This window comes from Orbicella faveolata, unplaced genomic scaffold, assembly GCF_042242905.1.
Source record: "Orbicella faveolata isolate gen_17 unplaced genomic scaffold, um_ofav_v1 contig_4, whole genome shotgun sequence".
Classification (NCBI taxonomy): domain Eukaryota; kingdom Metazoa; phylum Cnidaria; class Anthozoa; order Scleractinia; family Merulinidae; genus Orbicella; species Orbicella faveolata.
In genome coordinates this window covers 6145001-6169254 of record NW_028301569.1, presented here as the reverse complement: position 1 = coordinate 6169254, position 24254 = coordinate 6145001, and the positions used below count along the sequence as shown (strand labels likewise).

The 24254-nt window shown below is 38.3% G+C and overlaps 2 protein-coding genes and 1 pseudogene across 3 annotated transcripts; 2 read left to right on the top strand and 1 right to left on the bottom strand.

The window, feature by feature from the left end:
• Nucleotides 1–1198: 1198 nt before the first annotated feature.
• Nucleotides 1199–6965, bottom strand: LOC110041158 (uncharacterized). The gene is made up of 3 exons (XM_020746437.2): nucleotides 6794–6965; nucleotides 5096–5458; nucleotides 1199–2143 (listed from the first exon to the last, which is right to left on the bottom strand). The coding sequence occupies exons 1-3, from the start codon at nucleotides 6894–6896 to the stop codon at nucleotides 1512–1514; spliced, it is 1098 nt and encodes a 365-aa protein (XP_020602096.2). The 5' UTR covers nucleotides 6897–6965; the 3' UTR covers nucleotides 1199–1511.
• Nucleotides 2625–4330, top strand: LOC110057143 (uncharacterized; annotated as a pseudogene).
• Nucleotides 6966–10067: 3102 nt separating the features above from the next.
• On the top strand, nucleotides 10068–20478 carry LOC149101252 (uncharacterized). 2 transcript variants are annotated; one of them, XM_089276295.1, is made up of 3 exons: nucleotides 10068–10371; nucleotides 17015–17371; nucleotides 19253–20478. In XM_089276295.1, the coding sequence occupies exons 1-3, from the start codon at nucleotides 10272–10274 to the stop codon at nucleotides 19885–19887; spliced, it is 1092 nt and encodes a 363-aa protein (XP_089132421.1). In that variant the 5' UTR covers nucleotides 10068–10271; the 3' UTR covers nucleotides 19888–20478. The 2 variants fall into 2 exon arrangements, with proteins under 2 accessions (XP_089132421.1, XP_089132420.1); XM_089276294.1 differs by lacking the exon at nucleotides 10068–10371 and adding an exon at nucleotides 11818–12240.
• The last annotated feature ends 3776 nt before the right edge of the window (nucleotides 20479–24254 follow it).

Below are 24254 nucleotides of genomic sequence, written 5' to 3'. Positions count from 1 at the left end.
CCGGAAAGCTCCGTTTTCGTGACGGATAAGTGTGGATGGTAGGCCTAACCATAGAAATAAAGCTGTGTTTTAAAATTTTACCGGCGTAGTGTGGACATAAATACGGGGTTATAGAAAGCCGCTGTGCGAGGTGGAAGCAGGCGCCAAGTAACCCTGGCCTGCCCTCAAATCGTTCAGCGGATGCTCCTAACCTGAAAAACCCCTTCGAGTCACTGCAGAGGAGAGAGCACCCTGCGCGCAGAGCCTCTTTCATCTCTTTTTTGAGGGGATATGTGCTGTAACAAAAGGCCCTGCTTGCAGGATAAGGAGAGAGCTTTTTTTAACAATAATAATAATAAAAAAAAATAGTTTTGCTTCACAGATGGTTTGCAACCATTCCCGAGAGGTTCAAAGACCCTGGCGGCCAGGTTGGATGACAGCGATGCGTCATTTGCAATTGATCTGTAGTAGACTTGCCCCCAGGTCCCCATGACCCCCGATTTGGTGACCCAATACGACTACGGCGACGACGAACGGCCTCCATTTTATGACGCGGGCTCTCCTACGGAAGCCCGAGTAATGAAAGTTCTAATTATCCCACCGACAAGTACCATCGCGACGTCCATCAGGCATTCCCAAAAAATTATACAATCTTAAGCTGTGTTCACATTAAAGCCGAAACATGATTAGAGTAAACATGTTTCAAGGAAACATGTTGCGCCTAAATATGTTTGTTATTGCGTTGTTCACATCAGATGTCGGTTTCAAACACGTTTCATGCATGGTTGTATAATTTATGCTGTTTCATGGTACTCGCATTTGTCATTAAGTTTTGGGGCAATGTTCTCCCAAATGTTCTGCTTTCTACTCATCGCCGACAATTGCCGTTGTATTTCTTCATCGGCCCATATTTTAACTAGACATTTGGCCTCAAAATAGCCCCAATTTTGGTTCTTTTGGACACTCCCCTCCTCTCCGCATCCATCCGCCATTTCGAACGCGTTTGGTCTGATCGTGGTTGAAACTACCTCGCGAGGTTGTTTTAATCATGCTCAGAATAATCATGTTTCAATCAAGATTCGCGCAATGCACTGTCTGATGTGAACTCATTTCGTAACGAAACATGTTTCATTCGTGATCAGACTAATCATGTTTCGCCCTAGTGTGAACACAGCTTTAAAATCTCACAATAACTTTTGATACCAAATAAGGCCGCTGCCATGATCATGCCAAAATGGGGCATTTAAATGTATTAAATTATTTAATTTTTACAATACGTTACATGTTGTTTATTGATAAACATAGGCTTAGTGACTTCGAGCTAACCTGTCATTTTCTGATATATTTTTAGCCATAGAATTTTTTTTAAACCACTTTATCAATCGGCGGATCGCTTATAGCTTAAGTATCGGATACAATGAAAATCAATGAGTGTATGTTCGTTAGCCAGCTTCACAAAGTCAACAGGGTTCTACTTGCTGTTTACGATATCTTCTATCGGAATCTACTTAATTATCTTCTATTCTTTTAATTTAGTTTTTAATACGGAGAAGGTCTTGAGCAAGGTCATTCAAGCAATTAGGATTTCCTGGAAACAGGTTGACGTTTCCACCGGCCAGATCATGGTGGCAAACGTCGGCCGTAAGAATATTTTGCAGCTCTGTTACGGTAATTTGCCGAGTGCGCTCAGCACCTCCATCCTGGACGTTGTTTCCCATCACAGCAAAACTCACCGCAGCACCATTTGGGCGCACACAAGAGCCAGCGGTCCACAGTGAATTAGGAATAGCGATGGTAGGATGGTTTTGATTAAAAGCCTCAATGTTTGGTTGGTTTGAATTTGGAGGATCGCCCGGTAGAATGTGAGCAAATGAAGTACCAGTCAAAAGATACAACACAGCAGCCTGCTGTCCAGGCTGTGCCTCAGTACAAAGCATTGCGGCCGTTCGTATCCTGTTTTCATATTTAGCCCAATGAGCCCTACCGTTAAATCTTTGGCACTGTGGTACGGCGTTTGTATACGTGAAGGTGGACTCATAACCAGCTTGGGTCCTTGAAAGGGTATGCGCTGGAGCCAAGTGACCTTTTTGATAGATTTTGATTTGGGTCCTTGGATCGACAGTTTGATCGCTGTATAACATGTCGCTTCCTTGTCGCAGGATCCCTTTTTAAAATGATAAAAGAACTTAAATTTCAAAATGCCATTTCCAAAATTTCCGGTCGGAAATTTGGAAAGTTCCTCACTTTTAAATTTGCAGTACCTCAGTAGGTGCCACGGAGTCTGTAACAATGTGTGAGGAAGGTTTTTTTGTAACAAATTTTAATGTCACTAACTCGGGAAGGTTTCGGCTAAACACGAACGTTTCTGTCTCTTTTCATAGAGACAATTAAGGAAGAAATAAATAGGGCGTTAAGGTGAAGGAATACTTTTCACTCTGTATTTGAGCATTGGCAAACACACTAGAGTAGTTTAAAAGCATTTCTTGAACGGAGCTATGCGTAACCTCAAAAGATACGCAGTCACGGAAGTGGTCTTTGCACTAACAAGCCACTTAAAACTGAGCCAAATAAAACTAGTTTCCCGTTAGCTCTCGTAATTTCATTGCCGAAGGTTCCAAGATACGGGTTGGAAATTCTTAATGTCACATGCAGGTGGATATACTCTCCATATTTGTTTTTTAAGTAAAGTCAGCGCCATTCTGGATAATTGGGAGACCTATATCCTCTTCCCAGCACAAGGTTGAGGAGATCAAAGATACTAAAGAGCTTTTCATGATTATTTAAATCTTATTAACTGAGCTTAGTCAGTTTGTATGGGAGAATCTTGACCGAGGTCGTGAGTACAGACCTCACTGCGTTCGGTCTGTGCACACGACCGCTTTCAATATCGATTTCAGCCAATCCAATTCGTGAATTTGGTAGTTCCCAGTCCTTGAGAGACAGAACCATATAATAAAGGGTGTTTATTAAAAACGGGACCATTGGATAATGCGATTCGAGAGTTTTCATTGACTTAGCCATCATGGGTTATGAGCCATTATACCATGCTTTACAAATATGGTAAGCGTGCGCGTGAGTTTTCGGGGCGTTTTTATTTTTATTTTAGTTTATTTCAGAATAAACACTAGCGGTAAAAAACGACGTTTCGATCTCTCTGAGATCATTTTCAAGTTGAAAAAAAAAAAAAAACGAATGAAATATACATATATAAGTACAAATTAGGGCGTGAGCATGTCAAACGATAAAATATGTAAATACAAGCGCTAAAATGTAAGTGTTAAAAAAATAAAATACTATAAAAAAAAAAAAAACCTATATAAATAACTTTGCACGGATGGAATCTCTAAATGAGAGCCATCCATCTGTCTGCTTCACCATGGAACTTGGCGAACACGGTAAACTTCCTTTCCTGGGAACGGACATCAGGAAATGCAATGGTCGCCTGGAGACAAGGGTGTACAGAAAACCAACTGACACCGGATTATTACTACATTACAAGAGCCACGTCGTTAGATACAAGAAGTCATTGCTAAAAACAATGCTGGATCGTGCCTTTAAACTCTCATCTACCTGGCAACTGTTCCACCTGGAATGTGATCGCCTCACACAGATGTTCTCCCGACTTCAGTACCCAGCGTAATTGATACAATCGACCATCAGTAATTTTGTCACCAAGATAGTTTCTGGCGATCCAATTTCTACTCGAGCACGTAAAGTGAATGAAGCGCCTGTCAGAATAGTGTTGCCTTTCAAGGATCAGAGATCGGCCAATTCCGCGCGAAGGCAACTTGGGGAACTAGGCCGAAAAATTGGAATTGATATTCGTCCCGTGTATGCAAGCCGCAAGATCGGACACGAGGTCGAATCAAAAGAAAAGAAGCCGCCTATCATTAACCAGCAACGCGTTGTTTACTACTACAAGTGTGGTTTGTGTGATGCAAACTATGTCGGGTACACGTGCCGACACCTCTATCAACGCGTTGAGGAACACAAAGGATCGTCTTCAATCGGGAATCACATCAAAGAGCAACATGGAACAGTCCCAAGTGACATATATCGTGATTTTAAGATCTTGAGAAAGTGCCAAAGTAAATTCGACTGCCTGATCTACGAAATGCTCTTTATAAAGGAGCTTAAGCCAACCTTGAACAAACAGTCAGATTCCATCCGTGCAAAGTTATTTATATAGGTTTTTTATGGTATTTTATTATTTTAACACTTACATTTTAGCGCTTGTATTTACATATTTTATCGTTTGACATTCTCACGCCCTAATTTGTACTTATATATGTATATTTCATTCGTTTTTTCTTCTACTTGAAAATGATCTCAAAGAGATCGAAACGTCGTTTTTTACCGCTAGTTTTTATTCTAAAATAAACTAAAATAAAAATAAAAACGCCCCGAAAACTCACGCGTACGCTTACCATATTTTAGTTTAGTTTTCTATATTTTTTAATAAAACAATTATTCCACTCGCGCTTGTTGGATATGAGATGATTATAGCCAACTCGGTGCTACGCGCTTCGATGGCTATTTACCATCTCTTATGTGGCTGTGTCTCACAAGGTCTCAGAACTACCGAAATCACGAATTTGATTGGCTGAAATCGATATGGAAAGCGGTCTACATTTTCCCATCTAGACCGACATCTAGACCGGTAATGTTTTGCGGTGAAAAAGCTGCAAACTAAAATGCAAAAATATTGGCTATTTTCTTCTAAAAGTATTTATTTATGGAAGTGCCAAAAAGCCTGGTGAGAAAAAAGTAAAGAGGAGGAGCAAATTTTGGCAGAATTAATTTCAGCTCATCGCCGTTCGGAAGCAAAATGTCAGCAGGTACTAACAAGTTACATATAATAAACATCTTATTAACCGAGCTTAGTCGGTCTTTATGGGAGAATCTTGACCTCGGTCGTGTGTACAGACCTCACTGCGTTCGGTCTGTACTCACGACCTCGGTCAAGATTCTCCCATACAGACCTCCTGCTCGGTTAATAAGAGCTAAATATTTAACCCACGCTCGTGGAATATTTGTTAAATATACTGTGATACCTCAAAAATCAACCCTTGTGCATATGGCGAATGTTCTTTCTCTGTACATGTAAATAAGTTACCTGGGGTCGCGGTCCACGCTCGACGATTTCCTCCTTGGAAAAGGTCTCCTTTACCTTCCCCGGGATCTCTCCACAAGGTGTAGGCTGAAAATACCGCAATTCCGAAATGTTCGTCAAACATTGTGGCGTAGTACGTGTGCTCTTGATCTGGTGTCGGCGGTTGGCAGATGTATCTGGTGAACCCATTACGTGGACCACGTAAACCTTCTGGTGGTTGTCCTTGTACGAAGAATTGCGTATAGCACGGTCTGTCAGGATTATTGAAAACAAACGTTGTAAGTAAAACTCGTCGGATCCCTGTGACATTTTGGCTGTGGTCTTCTTCAGTGCTGTTCTTAGTGCCAAGATTGTGATCATCGAAACCTGGTTAAAAGACAAAAAATGCAAATAGTTTCTCTTGTTTGTCCATAACAGCTGTACAATAGAGTGTGCCTGATCACATGACCCCAAATTGCAGTCCTCCATCTTCCAGGATAACTTATTCGACTTCCTCAGGAATCGGTTTTCGGTAATATCTCACGATTGCATTCTTGTTATGGTTTGAAATGGGTGAGTTCGCTTCTTTGAAGTGACAAAAATTGTTTTACGCGATCTGAAACCTTACTTGTTACGTGTGTTTTTCATTTTTCTTTTGTAAGTTTAGAAGTTTGGAATTCTGATTGGAAAAAAAGGCACTTAAAACACGAACAGAATAACGAGAAATCATTTTACAAGGAAATATACTTTGTGAGTTGTGAGGCAAAACTTTTGCCGTTCATAATCTCTTAGTTGTCAGTAAGAGTTTGGCCGTTATCAAATGTCAATAGACAATTTGAAGTGGGCAGATTTTTATAATATCCTTATTTCATTAAGTCAACAAAATTAGAAGATTTGAAGTCGGAGATTTTTGAAGTGCCTGCTATGCCTCTCTTGTAAAAGAGCTTTCTCATTAATTGTACAACGACAAATACTCGATTGCTAATTATTATGGAAGAAAACAATGCGACCACATAAACTATGTTAGATTTCAATTAACTCAAAAGGTAAACTTCACTTAGCAAGTTTATTTCATAAATTGAAGTAAATAGAATCGACGAATCATTATCTGAATGCATAAAAAGAATTTGTCAAACCATGCTCTATTTGTCACGTCAGATGTCACCTTATTTTGTTTCGTCCTTGCAAGGTCTGTTTGACAGATTATGTAATAAACGAACAAAACGTCTGACAATTAAAGGCAAAACCACAGCGACAAACCAATAAATGGAGTGCTGGATCTTTCTTAGACTTGGATAAGTAAAATTCGGGTGAGATGTGATAAGTCAATAATAGTAAAGTGATCCTCATGGTAAATAAAAAAAGACTAGATCCGAGCCAGCCATTAAACAATGATTATAATGATATTAGTAATAACAATAAAACAAATTTATATTCGACTGTTTTGATTTTTAAAATTCTATTTCTGTCTGAAATATTTTCTCCTTGCCGTAAGTAACAGTTTCCCATTTTTAACTTAATGAACATGATTATTAAGGCGAATCGAACGAAATTAGAAGTATAAATGACCGATAAATTGCAAAACCTTCAACGACATTTGGTAAAACGGGCAAAATTAGTTTATAGAGTTAGACGAGTTTTTTCTATTCCAATTCATAATTTAACCCAGTAGGGTCTATATGTAGATATTGCTGTATTTAAAAAATACAGTGTGTCTCTTACCAATTTTGCTTTCCACGGACAGTTTTTCAGCCTCAACAACGTGGGATGTGATAAGTACAATAACAAGCAGACGGGCCAAAATCTTCCCAACGTAGGTTTCCATCTCAGTTGTCAGCGAGTTAAAAACTGAGCTAACATGAAATTTGTGAACTGACAAATCTCTAACACACTGCCAAGACAAAGTGGGACAAATGTACCTCTTTAGAAGTTCATTTATGTCAGGAGATCGTTCACAGAATCTCGCTGATTGAATGAATAGATTGTCCAATCGCGTTGTAGGATGATTTTCTGTTGATTACGAAATAACCATAGTGTTCCAGTGTTGGCATTATTCTCATTTCAGGCCTTGCGTTGCCATTAAGGACACAATTTGGTCACCCAGCCCATTGATCTATTAAATTTCAATGGAACGTGGAATTTTTAACGAGCTTCCGTGAAAGTGCATTTTCTGTGCATTTTCGATCTGCAGTCCTAAACTGACTCCTTTGATGTTCTTGATATCCAACAAAAAGATCGACGAACCGATTAAGGGGGAATCGATTCGTTTAAATTCCCTACACACCAAGACGGGTAAAGAAAGAATGCGTAACACCAGATGGATGCAGATTAAACTTTGGCCCTCTTTTAAATACACAGACCAGGAAAACCGAATGGAAGAAGGAATTTCTCTCGAAATTCTGAGTAAGCTTATTTTTTTCAACCTGCTTTAAAACGTTCAGATCAACGACAGAAAGAAAAACAAAATAAATTACAAAAGTGTTTTCCTGCGGTTCAACTATTCGAAACAGCAAAACGGACACCTGCTAGACAAAGCCAAGTTAAGTCTAACATACGCTTGACTTAACATAAGCTAATCAGCTATTCCTGGGATCTTTGTTAATCGTTAAAAATGAACTTTAATTTCCAACTTAACAGAAGTTGTTTGCAGTGATGATCTGAAGGGGAAAATCGTACTTTATCCAGAAGCTTTAAGGCATCTGATTTGGAATTAAATTTTGGGTTGGCTTCCCTTTCTGTTGATGAGAAAACCGATTGCAAAAGGAAACAACATCAGGAAATAGATTTTCGCATAACCTCTCTTGAGAGTCTTTTCTTGTTGAAATCGAATATCTTAAAAGGTTTCTTTGTTTTGATTGGTTAAGTTCAATACAGTAAAACCTGCTCTGTTTAGCGCTAATTAACATGCCATAATATTAGGATTTAGATTGCCTTCAACTCTTTTGCACGGTTACAAATTGCCTGAAACATTGCACAGGGCTCTAAAATTTGACTTTTTGAAGGCCTTCACAGATACACACGCACTCATCAACTCATCGTTCTTGATTATAGTGAATTCGCATAAAAAGGGAAAATTTGGAATTTCTGAAGCATTGAGCCCGGAGGGGTTGAATTTAATAATACATTGTGAAGAGATTTATCATTTAAATACTCTTTGACTGGACAATCTATTCATGCCAATGGAATGAGCAAATTGTTTTAAACAATGTAAAACAGTTTGCCCCAGTCAGTCTGTCTTCCGAAAAGTTTGTCTGTTACCGCTGCCTACAGCCGTCTCCAGTGTCCCTCAACTCTGCTCTGTTTTTGCCATTTTCCCAAATTTGAGATGGAAGCGTTCGTTATCAAGAGTTTTTCAACTCTCCTTATCATCGCACTAATAACATCTAGTGTTGTGACTGAAAGCCTTCACCTTGGAAAGACGAACGGTAAGACGTTTCGTTGGTGTATTCTAACTGAACCCTTAGCATATCATGTTTGAAAAAAAAACCCCTGTAAATCTACTAGAAAAGGAAAAGAAGGTATTACAAAGTTACAAATTTGGTCTTTTTATGCTGCAGAATGTTGTACTCGTTTTCAGAGCTCTAGCGCTATTTTGAAACTGACGTAATTTCGTTTCGCTATAGACTGTTAATACGGGCAATTCAAGTTTGACCGAATTTTTTGAGTGAGGTTAACCGGAAGAGTGCCAGAGAATATACATACTTTTTAATCGTAGCGTTCCAGCATGGACAGGTTAAAGTTAGACATGATTTACAAAATTAAAAGATGAAATAAACACTTTCAGACGCCTTGAATATTTTGCTAGGACTTCTTCTTTTGAAGTAATAAATGTTTACCTCCTTTATTGTAACCGTCCTGTCAATAACAGTCTATTTATTTACTTCAAAAATGTATTGACATACTTCACATGGAGTTCTCATAAAACATTTCAGCATAATTATTGTCCCCTCTCTAACGTAGCAATGTTATCAACGGCCTAAAAACCGTTATCATGTTAATATTTAATTTTGTTTGACTGGCAGTAGTTAAAAGCGATCTTTTCGAGATTATAGTCAATTAAATTAGGCTGTGCTAAACTAGAAATTACTTCTTACAGGCGTCTGATTATATGACGTTAATGAGAAGAAATGGTGAAAGAACATAAGTTTTCTCCTAACACGCAAAAGGTTATACTTCGCCCTTAAATGTAAAATCTTAAAAGGTTCGTTCGTTCCAGTTTTGAAATCCAGGAACGTTTTACCTGCTCCTTCCTCAGAAAAAAAAGTGTTGCCATGTTAAACTTGTTAAGTTAAACATGTTAACATGTTAACTTAAACATGTTAAGTCTTCATTTAGAGTTAACATGTTAAAATATTCAACTTGCGTTGTTCTAACCTAAGTGCATCTTTAGAGTTCTCTTGATAAAGTGTTGAATTTTCTTTAACTTGGGAAGATTGAAATCTCTCATTTTCCGGCTAGAAAAAGAAATACAATCAGCTATTGCTGGGATATTTGTTAATCGTTAAAAAATGAACTTTAATCTCCAACTTACACAGAAATTGTTTTCAGTGATACGTGAAGGAGAAAACGGTACTTTATCTAGAAGATTTACGGCGTCTGATTTGACAATTAAATGTTGGGTTGGCTTCCCTTTCTGTTGATGAGAGAAAAACACATCAGAAAATAGATTTTCACAGAATCTCTCGAGAGAATCTTTTGTTGTTGAAATCGAATATCTTAAAAGATTTCTTTGTTTCGATTCGTTAAGTCTAGTAAAAACCTGCTCCGTTTGGTGTTAATTAAGATATCAAAAGAATAAGATTTCCTTTACCCCTTTTGCACGGTCAAAAAATAGCCAGAAACATTGCATAGGGCTCTAAGGTTTGACCTTTTGAAGGTCTTCACAGATACACTCGAACTCACCAACTCATCGTTCTTGATTATAGTGTTTTCGCATAAAATGGGAAAATTTGGAATTGCTTAAGCATGGTGCCCGGAGGGGTTGAAATTTAGTAATACATTGTGAAGAGATTTATCATCTAAATACTCCTTGATTGGACAGTCTATTCATGCCAATGGAATGAGCAAATTGCTTTAAACAATGTAAACCAGTTTGTCCCAGTCAGTCTGTCTTCCGAGCAGTTTGTCTGTTACCGGTGCCTACAGCCGTCTCCAGTGTCCCTCAGTTCTGCTCTGTTTTTGCCATTTTTCCAAATTTGAGATGGAAGCGTTTGTTATCAAGAGCTTTTCATCTCTCCTCATTATCATACTAATGACATCCAGTGTTGTGGTTGAAAGCCTTCACCTTGGAAAGACGAACGGTAAGACGTTTTGTTGGTGTATTCTAACTGAACCCATAGCATATCTAATCATGTTTGAAAAAAACCCTGTAAATCTACTAGAGAAAGAAAAGGGTGTATTACAAAGTTACGAATTTGGTCTTTTTTCGCCGCAGAATGTTGTACTCGTTTTCAGAGCTCTGGCGCCATTTTGAAACTGACGTAATTTCGTTTCGCTATAGACTGTTAATACGGGCAATTCAAGTTTGACCGAATTTTTTGAGTGAGGTTAACCGGAAGAGTGCCAGAGAATATACATACTTTTTAATCGTCGCGGTCCAGCATGGACAGGTTAAAGTTAGACATGATTTACAAAATTAAAAGATGAAATAAACACTTTCAGACGCCTTAAATATTTTGCTAGGACTTCTTCTTTTGAAGTAATAAATGTTTACCTCCTTTATTGTAACCGTCCTGTCGATAACAGTCTATTTATTTACTTCAAAAATGTATTGAAGTACTTCACATAGAGTAATCATAAAGCATCTCAACATAATTAATGCCCCCTCTCTAACGTAACAATGTTGTCGACGGCCTAAAAACCGTTATCATGTTAATATTTAATTTTGTTTGACTGGCAGTAGGTAAAAGCGATCTTTTCGAGATCATAGTCAATTAAATTAGGCTGTGCTAAACTAGAAATTACTTCTTACTGACGTTTGATTATAAGACGTTGATGAGAAGAAATGGTTAAAGAACATGAGTTTTCTCCTAACACGCAAAAGGTTATACTTCGCCTTTAAATATAAAAGGTTCGTTCGTCCCATTTTTGAAATCCAAGAACGTTTTACCTGCTCCTTCATCAGAAAAAAAAGTTTTGCCATGTTAACTTGTTAAGTTAAACATGTTAACATGTTAACTTAAACATGTTAAGTCTTCATTTAGAGTTAACATGTTAAAAAATTGAACTTGCTTTGTTCTAACCTAAGTCCATCCATATAGTTCTTTTGATAAAGTGTTGAATTTTCTTTGACTTGGGAAGATTGAAATCTCTCATTTTCTAGAAAAAGAAATACAATCAGCTATTGCTGGGATATTTGTTAATCGTTAAAAAATGAACCTTAATCTCCGACTTAAACAGAAATTGTTTTCACTGATATCTGAAGGAGAAAACGGTACTTTATTCAGAAGCTTTACGGCGCCTGATTTGACAATTAAATGTTGGGTTGGCCTCCCTTTCTGTTGATGAGAAAAACGGTTGCAAAAGTAAAACACATCAGAAAGTAAATTGTCGCAGAACCTCCTGAGAGAATCCTTTGTTGTTGAAATCGAATATCTTAAAAGGTTTCTTTGTTTCGATTGGTCAAGTCTAATACAGTGAAACCTGCTCCGTTTGGTGTTAATTAAGATATCATAAGAATAGGATTTAGATTTCCTTTACCCCTTTTGCACGGTTACAAAATTGCCAGAAACATTACACAAGGCTCTAACGTTTGACCTTTTGAAGGCCTTCACAGATACACACGCAATCACCAACTCATCGTTCTTGATTATAGTGTATTCGCATAAAAAGGGAAAATCTGGAATTGCTGAAGCATGGAGCCCGGAGGGGTTGAAATTTAATACTTCATTGTGAAGAGATTTATCATCTAAACACTTCTTGATTGGACAATCTATCCATGCCAATAAAATGAGCAAATTGTTTTAAACAACGTAAAACAGTTTGTCCCATTCAGTTTGTCTTCCGAGCAGTTTGTCAGTTACCGCTGCCTACAGCCTTCTCCAGTGTCCCTCAGTTGTGATTTGTTGAGATGGAAGCGTTTGTTATCAAGAGCTTTTCATCTCTTCTCATTATCGTACTAATGACATCTAGTGTTGTGGTTGAAAGCCTTCACCTTGGAAAGAAGAACGGTAAGACGTTTTGTTGGTGTATTCTAACTGACCCCATAGCATATCATGTTTGAAAAAAAAGACAGTAAATTTACTAGAAAAAGAAAAGAATACACTACAAAGTTACGAATTTGGTCTTTTTTCGCCGCAGAATGCTGTACTCGTTTTCAGAGCTCTAGCGCTATTTTGAAACTGATGTAATTTCGTTTCACTATAGACTGTTAATACGGGCAATTCAAGTTTGACCGAATTTTTTGAATGAGGTTAACCGGGAGAGTGCGAGAGAATATACATACCTTTTTATCGCCGCATTCTAGCATGGACAGGTTAAAGTTAGACCTGATTTACAAAATTAAAAGATGAAGTAAACACTTTCAGACGCCTTGAATATTTTGCTAGGACTACTTTTGAAGTAATAAATTTTTACCTCCTATATTTAAATGTCTTGTCAATAACAGTCTATTTATTTACTTCAAACATTTATTGACATAATTCACATGGAGTTCTTATAAAACGTTTCAAAATAATTTTTGCTCCCTCTCTAACGCAGCAGTGTTATTAGTGGCCTAAAAACCGTTGTCATGTTAATATTTAATTTCGTTTGACTGGCAGTAGTTAAAAGCAGATCTTTTTGAGATTATAGTCAACTAAATTAGGATGTGCTCAACTAGAAATTACTCCTCACAGACGTGTGATCATAAGAAGTTAAAAGGAAGAAATGGTGATTGAAAAAAGGCTTTCTCCTAGCACGCAAAAGGTTATACTTCGCCTTGAAATGTAATATCTTAAAAGGTTTATTCGTCCCCTTTTTTGAAATCCAAGAACGTTTTACCTGCTCAAATCACATAAGAAATTGATTGCCATTATGTCATCCTCGGCAAATTTTTCCGCAGCAGAATTGCCTTATTCTCTCTTAGTGAGGTGTGTTAATTTAGATCCCCATTAATTCCATGTTGTCGCAGTTCATATTTTGTTTTCAAATTTTAGATGAAAGCGTTCTGTTGTAAATATTTTGTCCTCTTCGTTTAATTATCGATAACTGTTTAGATGGTATCGAGCGTTGTCTCTGGAAGGACTTCTCATGGTAACAGAAACCTTACTGTCTTCCATTTTTACTAAACTATTGCAGATCTGACTGGCACAAAATTATATCAAAAGCCCTATGCCTAGGATGCCTCTTGTGCCTTGTTTAGTGCGAAGAAATCCACTGCCAAACCAAACAAGTGTAATGCAAGAGTAACACATCAAGTAGACAGGATACATTTTCACTTCAGTTAATTTACGGATCGGGCGAGATCTGCTTCGATCTGACCCGATTCGACCTTTATTGACCATTAATTTTTGTGGTTTACACCTGTTTGCTTGCTCTCGGACAGCACCCATTATATGCTGGTTTGTAATCGGCTCATTACGATCCCTAGAGTTGTTAATGTTAGGTTTGCGTTTAGGTTGTAGGGACTTCAGTATTTACAGCCCTTTATCAAAAGGGTTTCCTGAAACAGGTTTTCACACAGTTGTATTTCATTTCTGGAACGTTTACGCGGCTCTGTGTTTAAGGACGTTCGCACTTATTGTTTCTGCGCACCCTTACTGCGCACGCAAATTCACATGCCACGTCACGCCTGAGCGCACGCGCTAAGTAATAAAATGAACACTCATAGGACAGATGGCCATTGCTATAGCTTTGCTGGGTTTAAAGATCTTGGACGTTCGGTGACCCCTATTTTTCTTTCCAGAAACATATTTTATTTGCAATTATCTCCACACTGTCCAAAAATGAACAAAAAATCAATGTGGGAAGTTAAAAAAAATTTAAGACTTACGTCCACGGGACATCGAATTCCGCCATCTTGTGGCTGCAAGGCGCGTGAAACTATGGTCGCTAAATGCGAACTTGTTCCTTAAGGAACCTCACCAGTTGACTAAATTCACTTTATAGGTCCACTTAAACAATATTTGGCAGAGAACATCTCACTTCAAAGATCTAATCGCAATATTTTTGGGCTTATAGACACTTTGCCTTGTCCGCTAACAAAGCCAATTTTTTCAGACTTATGTGTTCTTCCGGGTATGTTCTCCCCAAAACGAAGTCGGTGATCCCCCATTTTTTTTAAATTTCTGAGATAACTAGTTCATCATCTTACAGTGGTAAAATTTTGGCGCGAACGTCCTTAAGCCAATTTTAAGCCGAAATCTGTTGTTTGTTACTTTTTTTATGGATTGAAATGATACTCAGTGAAATGAGAGGAATTGAAAACCAGTCAAAGAGAATGGACTATGCTTTCATGCTAGCCTGTATACATCTGAATGTACACATGCTACTCTCATGCTAAAAATAAAGTGTAACGTAAACAGAATGCAAGCATTACACTCCCAGTGGGATTACTAGTATAATTTGATCTGGCCTGATGCCCTGCTCTGACATATGGTGGTATGTATACAGTGAGATATTGAGTTGTGAGTTATACGTGTTTGCTTATGCGCAGCACATGCGCTTTAGAGGTTACTTTTTAATGCACTTATTATCATTTTTAGATTTTCTGCGTGACTGACACCTGTCACTTTAACGTTTTCAGCCAAACGAGTTGCGTGAACCGAGGGCTCGGACGCTAACAAAATAAAATGCTAAAAACAGCCTGTCGTAAATAGCTACAAATGCTTGAGTCTTCAGTCAGTCAGCAATGTCTCACACAGGAGTGCACTGAATCCACTCCATATCATCGTTTCCACGTGACCAAAGTCACGTGGACACGTGGCAGAGATGGAAAAAATCAAAAGGCTCTTTGGACTTTCTCGTGTAAAGTGTATTCCCGTCATGCAATGCACTCCTCCAGGGGACTGGTTCCTCGCAGCGAACAATAGCACTTTCCACGGTTAATTTTTATCATTTGCATTACAATGTAATCCAACGTGGATGCGAGGCAATTTCGGGCTAACACTACAAAATAACCCGAAATTGCCTCACATACATGCTAGATTTTATTGTAATGCAAATGAGCAAAGGTAACCGTGAAAAGGGCTATTAGGTCACAGCGCTGCCCAAAACTAATGATGATAATAATAAAGAAAAAATTTTTAAAAAAGCAAGAAAATAAGAAATACGAAAAAGTTAGAACGTACCTTTATCAACTTCAATTCGATAATCAACTCTATTATATCCCTCAGTTACTACGCGCGCTATGATTGGCCAATTTTGCCAAATTTCCCGTCAATTACCAACTAAATGGATGGTGCTCATTATTACCCCTCGCGGGAGTGGAGAGAAACTGTAAGAAAGTTCGCAATTCTTACTGTGAGTCTTTGTCTGCAAATAATTTGTTGTATCACTTTTTATCTTTGTTATTTAGCATTTTTTCGTCATTGTTTCCTTCGTATTCGCGTCTCTCAACAAATCTTTGTTGATATTGATATTCGTATCCGATCCATTTTCTTTCACTATCATCTGTCATAACGACGTGAAGTAGACTCTTAATCTTCGTCATTAATTTTGAACCAAAATGATATAAAGTTTTGTTTTCCATTTTATCGCAATGTTTTGTAACTTTGTTTTCTCAACACTTTTCGCCAAAGTTCTCCCTAAAATAATTTCTTTCTTTCGCAAACGAGCCACAAAGACGAGCATGTCCCAAGTTTGCAACATGAAGTTGAATTTTATTGGCTTGAGAGCTGTCAAAACTCTGGACGCGTGGGCGACTTTTTGATAAATGACCCACAGGAAAGGAAGTGCACGGCAAAACGTTAAAAGCGTTATTTTACCGACAAAACTCGCATGAAAACGTATTTTTGGTGTTTTTGCTTACCGCTACTTCTTCATAAGAAGCTTTTTGTCTGTCTGAGACGGAAAACCTGGAAGTTTTATCCGACTCCATCGCTCAAATGTGACCAATAAAATTAAAATTTAATTGTTCAGCTATCGATACAACTTGAGACAAATTGATCCGCTTCCAATCAATCAGAAGCGAGTATTTACGGTAGCAGTATTATTAAGTCTGCAATCATACGAGTGATAACAAAATCGGACGACCGCGCAACGGGAGTCCGATTTGTTTATCACGACACGAAGTCTTATTACTAATTAATCGTAAAAATTACAATTTCCGAGAAAAAAAGAATGGGAAAGTTATGAAAGAAAGGGAAAATCTGCATTAAAAGACTGACAAAGGAGGCGTAAATTGTTTAATTAAACTACAACTTTGAATGTGATTGGTTGATTTAAACTATAACTTTGAATGTGATTGGCTTATTGAACTGTCCGATAACAAACTGTCCAATAACAAACTGTCCGATAACAACTTGGCAAGTGAATTAGTGGAAAATAGGAGTTTTTGTAAACCAATCACAATCGAGGAAATTGTAAGTTTTATGATTTACAATAAAATTGTTAATAAGTAGCGAGTAAATAAAAATAGTTAATAAATAAGTAAAAAAAAAAATTATAGTAAGTCTCTGTATCTCTTGTTGCATAATTTATTTTATACCATGCCATAGAAAATGCAGCCAATCAGAATAACGGAAAGCCGTTGTATATTCGACGATATTACATGCAACCTTCCCGTCATGCGCCGTGAGTATGTCGCAAGATTGCATTAGCCACTATATATTATACGGCATGGTATAAAATACTTATGCCACGCTCTCTCGTTGTATACAATGGAATATCCCCCTTGTCAGTTGTATTTTCTCCGTATACACAGTCGCCTCTAGAGATAATACAAGTGACTCGTGGGATTTCCCATGGTATACCACTCGAAAGCTTTGCATAACTAGTACGTATTACACTTTCTTTGTCGCCTAGGTGGCCGTGATCGTACACTAGACACTGAGAACAAGAGTAAAGAAGACTGTAGTGAAGACTCCACAGGGATCCGAAGAGTTGTTCAGTATGTTTACAATAATCCTGCCCTGCCATGCTACACACGATTTTTTGTAGGTGGACAACCACCGGCAGGCTTACGAGATCTCAACAATGTGGGTGATATAAGATATATCTGTCAACCGCCTGAACCGCACCCACAGCAGGCTGCGAACACCATGTACGCTACAATGTTCGACGAAGAGGACGGAATTGCAGTGTTTGCAGCCTACACTTTGACCCAGCAAACAGTAACATTTCAAAATAACTTGCATCAGCATCCATGGTGCCGAACCCCAGGTAAATAAGTTACTTACATACCCAAAAACGATGTCCCCCACCCTAGTCCTAATGTTCCCACCTTCATCAGAGTTATGAGTTTAAGTATCAGATTATTTTTATTACGGGGATAAGCTTTGCTCGCCTCTTTTGCCACCATGGTTTAGTTTGCATCTTAACCCCGGCAACTTCCCGGTAACGCCATGAAACTTCAAGAGGAAAACTAATACTCTTTGGTGCGGCTTGTAATTTTCTTAATCATAATTAACCAGTTTAAGTGACTTTTATTCAGATCGATATAACGAGGTATTTGATTTTGTGAGTTTTCTTGTGAGTCGACCTCCAGATATTGATATCACTTGCAGACAGGAATACTGATTTTGAATTGCTATTAATCATGCGCAGTTTACATTGAGGCGGCATGGGATCTCTAGACAGGCCTTGGTATCTGAAAAGCAAACATCTCCTTGTCTATTTCTCTGTCTCAATCTCTTAGTTTCTGACATAGTCTTTGCTCCATACGTAATTTGTGCCTATAAAAACATTTTCATATAATGCTAATACCAAAAGAAAAAAATAGCATTCAGATTCGGCTATCTGTTGATTTTGATTGCATTACCAGTTTATTTCAACACAACATATCGCAACATTGTTGGGCGCAACAGGTTGCAACATGTTGCGACATGCTGGGTGTTTTTGGCTCAGATTTGAAACTGGTCAAATTTTTCATGGAACAGTTGTGGATGTTGCAGGATGTTGTAGTCGTTTGGCCAGGTTTGTGCAACAATGTTGTGCCAGGGCATACACGCTAGCTCGATTTTCAACACCCAATATGTCGCAACAGGGTGGCTAAACGCGCGCAACCTGTTGCGCCCAACGATGTTGCGATCGTTAGAACGGAGCTTGCAAATGCTGGACCAAAAACATTTCCATTTAGAAAACGGTCTTAAGAAAATACGCGCGCTGATTGGTTAAAATTCGAGTTTCTATTAAGTAATTAGATTATGAACTCGGATTATTTCTATCGCGCATAGAAATCGAGAGCGAATAATCTAATTGTTTTAGTATAAATCTACTAGTCGTTCAAAACTTTATTTAAATCCTCTTCACACTTCGAAAACGCCGAGAAGCGGCCGTGATTTTGTTACCAGGAGCACGCTGCTACGCTACTCACTATCTATCACAGAATAGATAGTGGGTAGCGTAACCAATCAGGGAACGGTATTCGTGATGGAACGCCAGTGGATTTATACTAAAACTCGATAGAAACACAGAACTTAGCACGAGCTGCTGACGTAATGATGGCGCGAGCAAAGGGAATTTACATTTTGATAATCAAAGTTAACAAGTTGTTTTCCTTTTTTTCGTCGCGTTGTTTTCTAAAAGAAACACTCGTGAAAGTTTGGGAGAACTCGAAAAAGCTGTGGAAACACTCGCCTGCGGCTTGTGTTCCCACAGCATTTCTCGTTCTCCCAAACTTCCACTGGTGTTTCTATAACTCGATGGAAACGCGGTACATGTTTTCTATTTCTTAAATGTTGTGTTGAAATGTTGCGATCATTTGGCGGTGGCTTTACGGTCGCCGTCCCCGATTATGGCTCCTGATATCATCTCATCCAACGCGCGCTAGCAGAATAATTGTTAAAGATTAAACAATCAGAATCAGATTAATTCATGTCATACGTCAATTGATATGAAATGCTTAGCATAATGCGTTGACAGTGAAGGAGAGGAAAATTCTGTTTCCCTTAGAGGTTCATCAAAACCTGGATTCCTGTGCAATATCGCTGCAGAGCCATAGTGCACAGTTCTGTATAGCTCCAAAACAATTAAGCATTAGCGCCTACTCAAAGCTTGGAACATGAACCTTAAATTTTGAATGATTATACATTTTAATTTAAGGCATCCTAAGACAAGGAAGTGACGCAATATATCGAATTGGATGGCATACACACAAGGGGCACTTGGTACCTGCAGCGACTTATTCGAGTTCTCAGGGACGCTATGATTCCACTTACACATACACAAATGCTGTGCCGCAAAAACCACATTTTAACACTGGCAGGTGGTCCCAATTTGAGGGAAGGATTCGAGAGTATGCTAGATTGCAATGCACACGGCCCATACAGCCGCATGGTCATCAAGCGGTGCCGGCTGGGACCTTGTATCTTTTAACCGGCACTTCCTTTGTAAGAATTCAACAGCAACAGAACAACCAAGTCGTCGGAAATGCAGATTTCGTTAGTCAAATCGGGAACGACAATACAGGAAGGATTTTTGTTCCAAATTCATTGTGGACCGCTGGCTGTTGTGTACGTCAAAATGGTCAGTTCACTGAAAGCTTTGCAGTGATGGGAAATAATGTCCAGAATAACCAGCAAAATCTACAGCTCACCTTGCAAATTACCGTAGCACAGCTGCAAGGTATTCTTGCAGAAGATATGGACGCTCTCAACAATGTCAACTTGTTTCCAGGAGATGCAAATTGCTTGCATGACCTTGGCCACGACCTTCCTCCTGCTAACTTTGGACGCTAAAGACTAAAAGAGACCACGAAACAAACATGCATTGATGAATGGTTTAAATATAGAAAATTAGTTCAAATAAGTAAATTAATGAACATAAAAAGACGTTATAAAAAGATGTGCAAATTAAAAAATAATGTAATCACAAAACTAAACAAAACGTTGTCCTTTGTCAATTTGTCTGAAGCAACTCCAAGTTGAGTAATAACTCGTAGATAATAAAGGAAGAGTAGTGAAACTGTTAATAAAGGAATTTCTGATTGTAATGCCCTGAACTTAAATAGCCATAAGATTTGAGTAGTGCGCCAATGCAACAACACTTGCCCAGCCCGTCCGCTCAGCCCATCTGAAATGGTGGATGCGTGTACCCACAATTCCCCCTGAGTTTCAACATTGCTTTGGATGAGGAAGGGGGGACAACATTTCATTTTTGAAAGGATAGTTACTTAGTTATGAAACACAGATAACCTCTCTAGGGCTATTACTTGTTCTTGAGATCAGCATATTGCCTGTCTCTTCTAATTTCTGTTACCTACGTGTCAGTTTTCAGATGATCAGACTTTTGCAAAACGAAAACGAAAAAAAAAAAAAAAAAGAAATAAACTGGACGCTCTAAGACCGTTTACTTGGACTTCATATCGCGATATTCTAAGTAAGATTATTGAACACAATAAAAACAAATAAAAGAATCAGGTTGTTTTAATACAAGAGTTAAGCTTAGATATTTACTGTTCAAGTTGCTTCGTTGAGTATCCTCCTTGTCCAATTGCATGTTGTTTGTTTCATCTTCAGTGTTCTGTTTACGACAATTCTTCATTTTTTCAACCTCTGAGGCGTACATCCCAGCATCATAGTTTGTTTTTAAGCCAGTAGTCATAGTTTTTTGCTAGTGTTTTCGTAGTTTGAACTCCTACATAACACATTCGTTATCTCGTGAGAATGAATATGAACTTTTCTTATTTGGCAGGCTTTCGAGCAATATAATTCGTGGACCGACCCGTTCCGAAAACTATCAACATCTTTGTATGTGAAATGAACGTACGAGACGTGATTCTCTTCAAAACGCTTTTCACAAAACAGAGAATTCTCATTTCTGTATACTACGTTGTTGACGAAGAAAGCAAGCCGTCGCATTCTCATCCCCAGTTTCCACGCTCTACGATAGGAACACCTGGCACCATGACGCCCCTTTTGGCAACCAAGACAAAACGGCTCGAGTAATAAGAAAATGCTAAATTGCGATTACCTCAGGACATGCGACAAAGCTTATATGGACAATGCATTTGTCGCGAAGTGCGATTTCACCTCTTACACAAAAAAACATTCAACAACATCACAAAATGGCGGATATTCATATTCTCGGCGTACGCGCTTGCTCGGGATTCCTGCGGGTAACTATCATGCATTTCTTGGAGCGGGTACTCCATGACAACATCGGGGTTCCCGAATATTTCCCTCTTCAGAGAATCCAAATAATTTCTAATTAAGTGGGAGGTAAAGAGAAAGAGAACGAGAGGTAGAGAAAATAAGAGGTAGTGGAGACTAACGAAGAAAATTATATGGTTGGAAATCAGTTTAACTGATGAAAATTGAAATGTTGAGATTTTATCTGCAAATAAGAGCGGGTGAAACTCTGTGCGACCTCAAGCAGTGGACAAATATAAAAGGCAATTCTCAGCTCTCTGCTATAGCTTGTTATGAGTTGACCTCATCTGGACCTAAAGACCCCCTTAGCTTGGGAAGTTTTTTTTCCCATTGTAGACCACGTAATGGTACTCGTAAGAATTCTTGCTTTCAAATTTTTAAATAATTGCATGTATATGAATGAATAATTTTGAGATGGACAAAAGAACAATTCTCTAGAGAACATCACGTGGGAAAACAAACCGAAGCTCTCATTTAAACGTTTAGAGTCAATTGTTAGGTAATAGCAAATCAGATATCGAATGGGTTAACAAAAGGAGGACGCAATGAAAGCCGTTTTTCCATTCTAAATACGAACTTTGGACAGTCAAGATTGCAATTAAAATTTAATAGAAAACACGCTGTCTTAAGATTGAGGCTCCTTAGAAATTTACCCTTCGTTGAAAGAAATTAATTTTAAATGCTCCCCTTGTCCTTTATGATTATTGAAGTCAAATGGAACAAAGCTGAACCTACTTTGCTCTGAATGCCATTATTGATGCGTTTTTTAACATGGAGTGAGCGGTCGCTTTGTTTGTTTAACTTTAACCAAAAAACATGTTTTGAATCTAACTAAAGGAGCATGGAACAACATTTAAAGAAGACGGAAGTCAGAATCTTCAACGCACCAGTATCGTGTCCAGCAATGAAGCGAATCAGAGACTTTTATTTAAGTTTTGAATGAATTTAAAAATGACTTTAAAAATTTTCTTAGAAACTAAGAATATATTTATTCACAGATTGACACAGGCGTGTCTGTCTTAACCTTCCGAGGACCGGACGGAATAAAATCAATTATTCATTGCTTAGCTGCCTAAACATAAGTCGATAGGTCAAACGTGAAATAGCTCAAAGGCTTGTTGAGTCAGAACACTCTCTTCATAGCAATTATTATAGGCCTTATAATTTTACCATAGAATGCAGATATCACACTTATATTCTTACTCCTGATTTTCTATAATGAAAAGAAAAATAATAATAATAATGCTTGCAGGTCCCGTGGATTTTCGAATAACTTTTCAAAAGCTTTACCTCAAGTCTTTTTGATAAATTCCTCCCATTCCTAGACCACCTGTGACCGAATGCTCGATATATTGCTGTCTTGTTCATAAAAACCCAGAGAAAGTACACTGAAGTTCCTCTAGAAATTCTTCCTTGTCTTGAATTCCAAAACCCTTGAAGCTCTTTCGTATCCATTGCTTAAAGTAAATATAAAACAAGCTTAATCTGTTCCCACTTGCTGTTAGTATAGTTCAAAATTGCAATTTCCCTTGTTCCAGCCGAATTCTCGTGAAGAAGTGCGGCGCATTTTGCACTAGTCAAAATTGAAATCTCTGATTTTCTTGCTATTTTTAGAATATAATCTCTCTACCTTAAGCAGAAACTCTCTTCAGTAATATCCGAAGGAGTAACTGAGATATTTAGCTATAGTTGGAGACATTGAGTATCTGTAAGCCTTATGGCATTTTCTTAGACCATAAACCACCTATATTTATAAAGGTTAGCTCCCTTTCTATTTACTGTAGTTGACTGATGAGGAAATCGATTGCAAAAGGAAAGGAAAGGGAAATAGGGAAATATGGACTTTCGCAGAAGCTACTGACTGAGAAATTTACTTTGTTCTTTTGAAATCAAATATCTTGAACGATTTCTTTGTCCGGTGTTTCAGGTTCAATGTAGAAGAATCTGTCTGGCGCTAACAGGCCCTGATCATGGGCCCTATACATGGGTTATTGACCAAGCGTGAGGTCAAGATATATGGGTTATTGACCAAGCTTGCTCGGTCATGATCAAGCCGGCTGATATTGGCCAAGTTCTTTTTTTACGTGTTTATGGACCGAGACGGAGTCGAGGTCCATAAACTCGCAAAAAAAAAGAACGAGGCCAATATCCAGCAATCTTGACCGAGCAAGCTTTGTCTTGCGGAACACGGCGGGTAGTCCCGAGCAGGCAAGATAGCTCCATCTTCCCCGCCCGGGTAGCCAACCACAGCGCAGCATTTGATTCATCTTCCCCGCTCAAGGAGCTAGCCATATAATAAATACATTTTCTTCACTTCTTATGCCGTTACCAAATTAAAGGAAACATCAAAGAGCCCTTTTAGATCAGTGTGACTATTTGAGGGCCTTGAGTTCAAACACGCTCATCGTTTTAGTGATTTCACGTAAGAGGAAACATTTGGCATTTTTGATCTATGAAGTTCTGGAGAAGCAATTTTCCAGGATGGCGGATGCTGGTGACATCGATGCTCTTGAGTCTCATTCCCCGACTCTTACTCCTGCAAGAAAAGTATGAAAATTTTGGCCTAAGTAATTCAATATCGGCTTATTCGCTTTTTACATATGCATAAACATAAATACTTTATTCGTACCAATTGGGCTTTTCAAAATTAAGGTACAACATTAAATAAATAAATAAATATATAAATAAGTAAATAAATAAAAACAGTTCTATAGAAGAATGTCATTTGTCCGGTGGCGGTTTTGTAAAGAGGAATCTGTAAACTCAGCGAGCTTCTTGTCGTGATATTGGTGATGCTAGCTCTTTGGGTATATTTAAAAAATAAGGCGTCCGGCGCGCACCCAGCTGTACATTTAAAAGTCATTATCGCCAGACAGTAGAGTAAATGCAGCGTAAATGCAGTGTAAATAGCGGAACTGAGCCCAAAACCGAGGAAATTTGGAACTAAAATTATA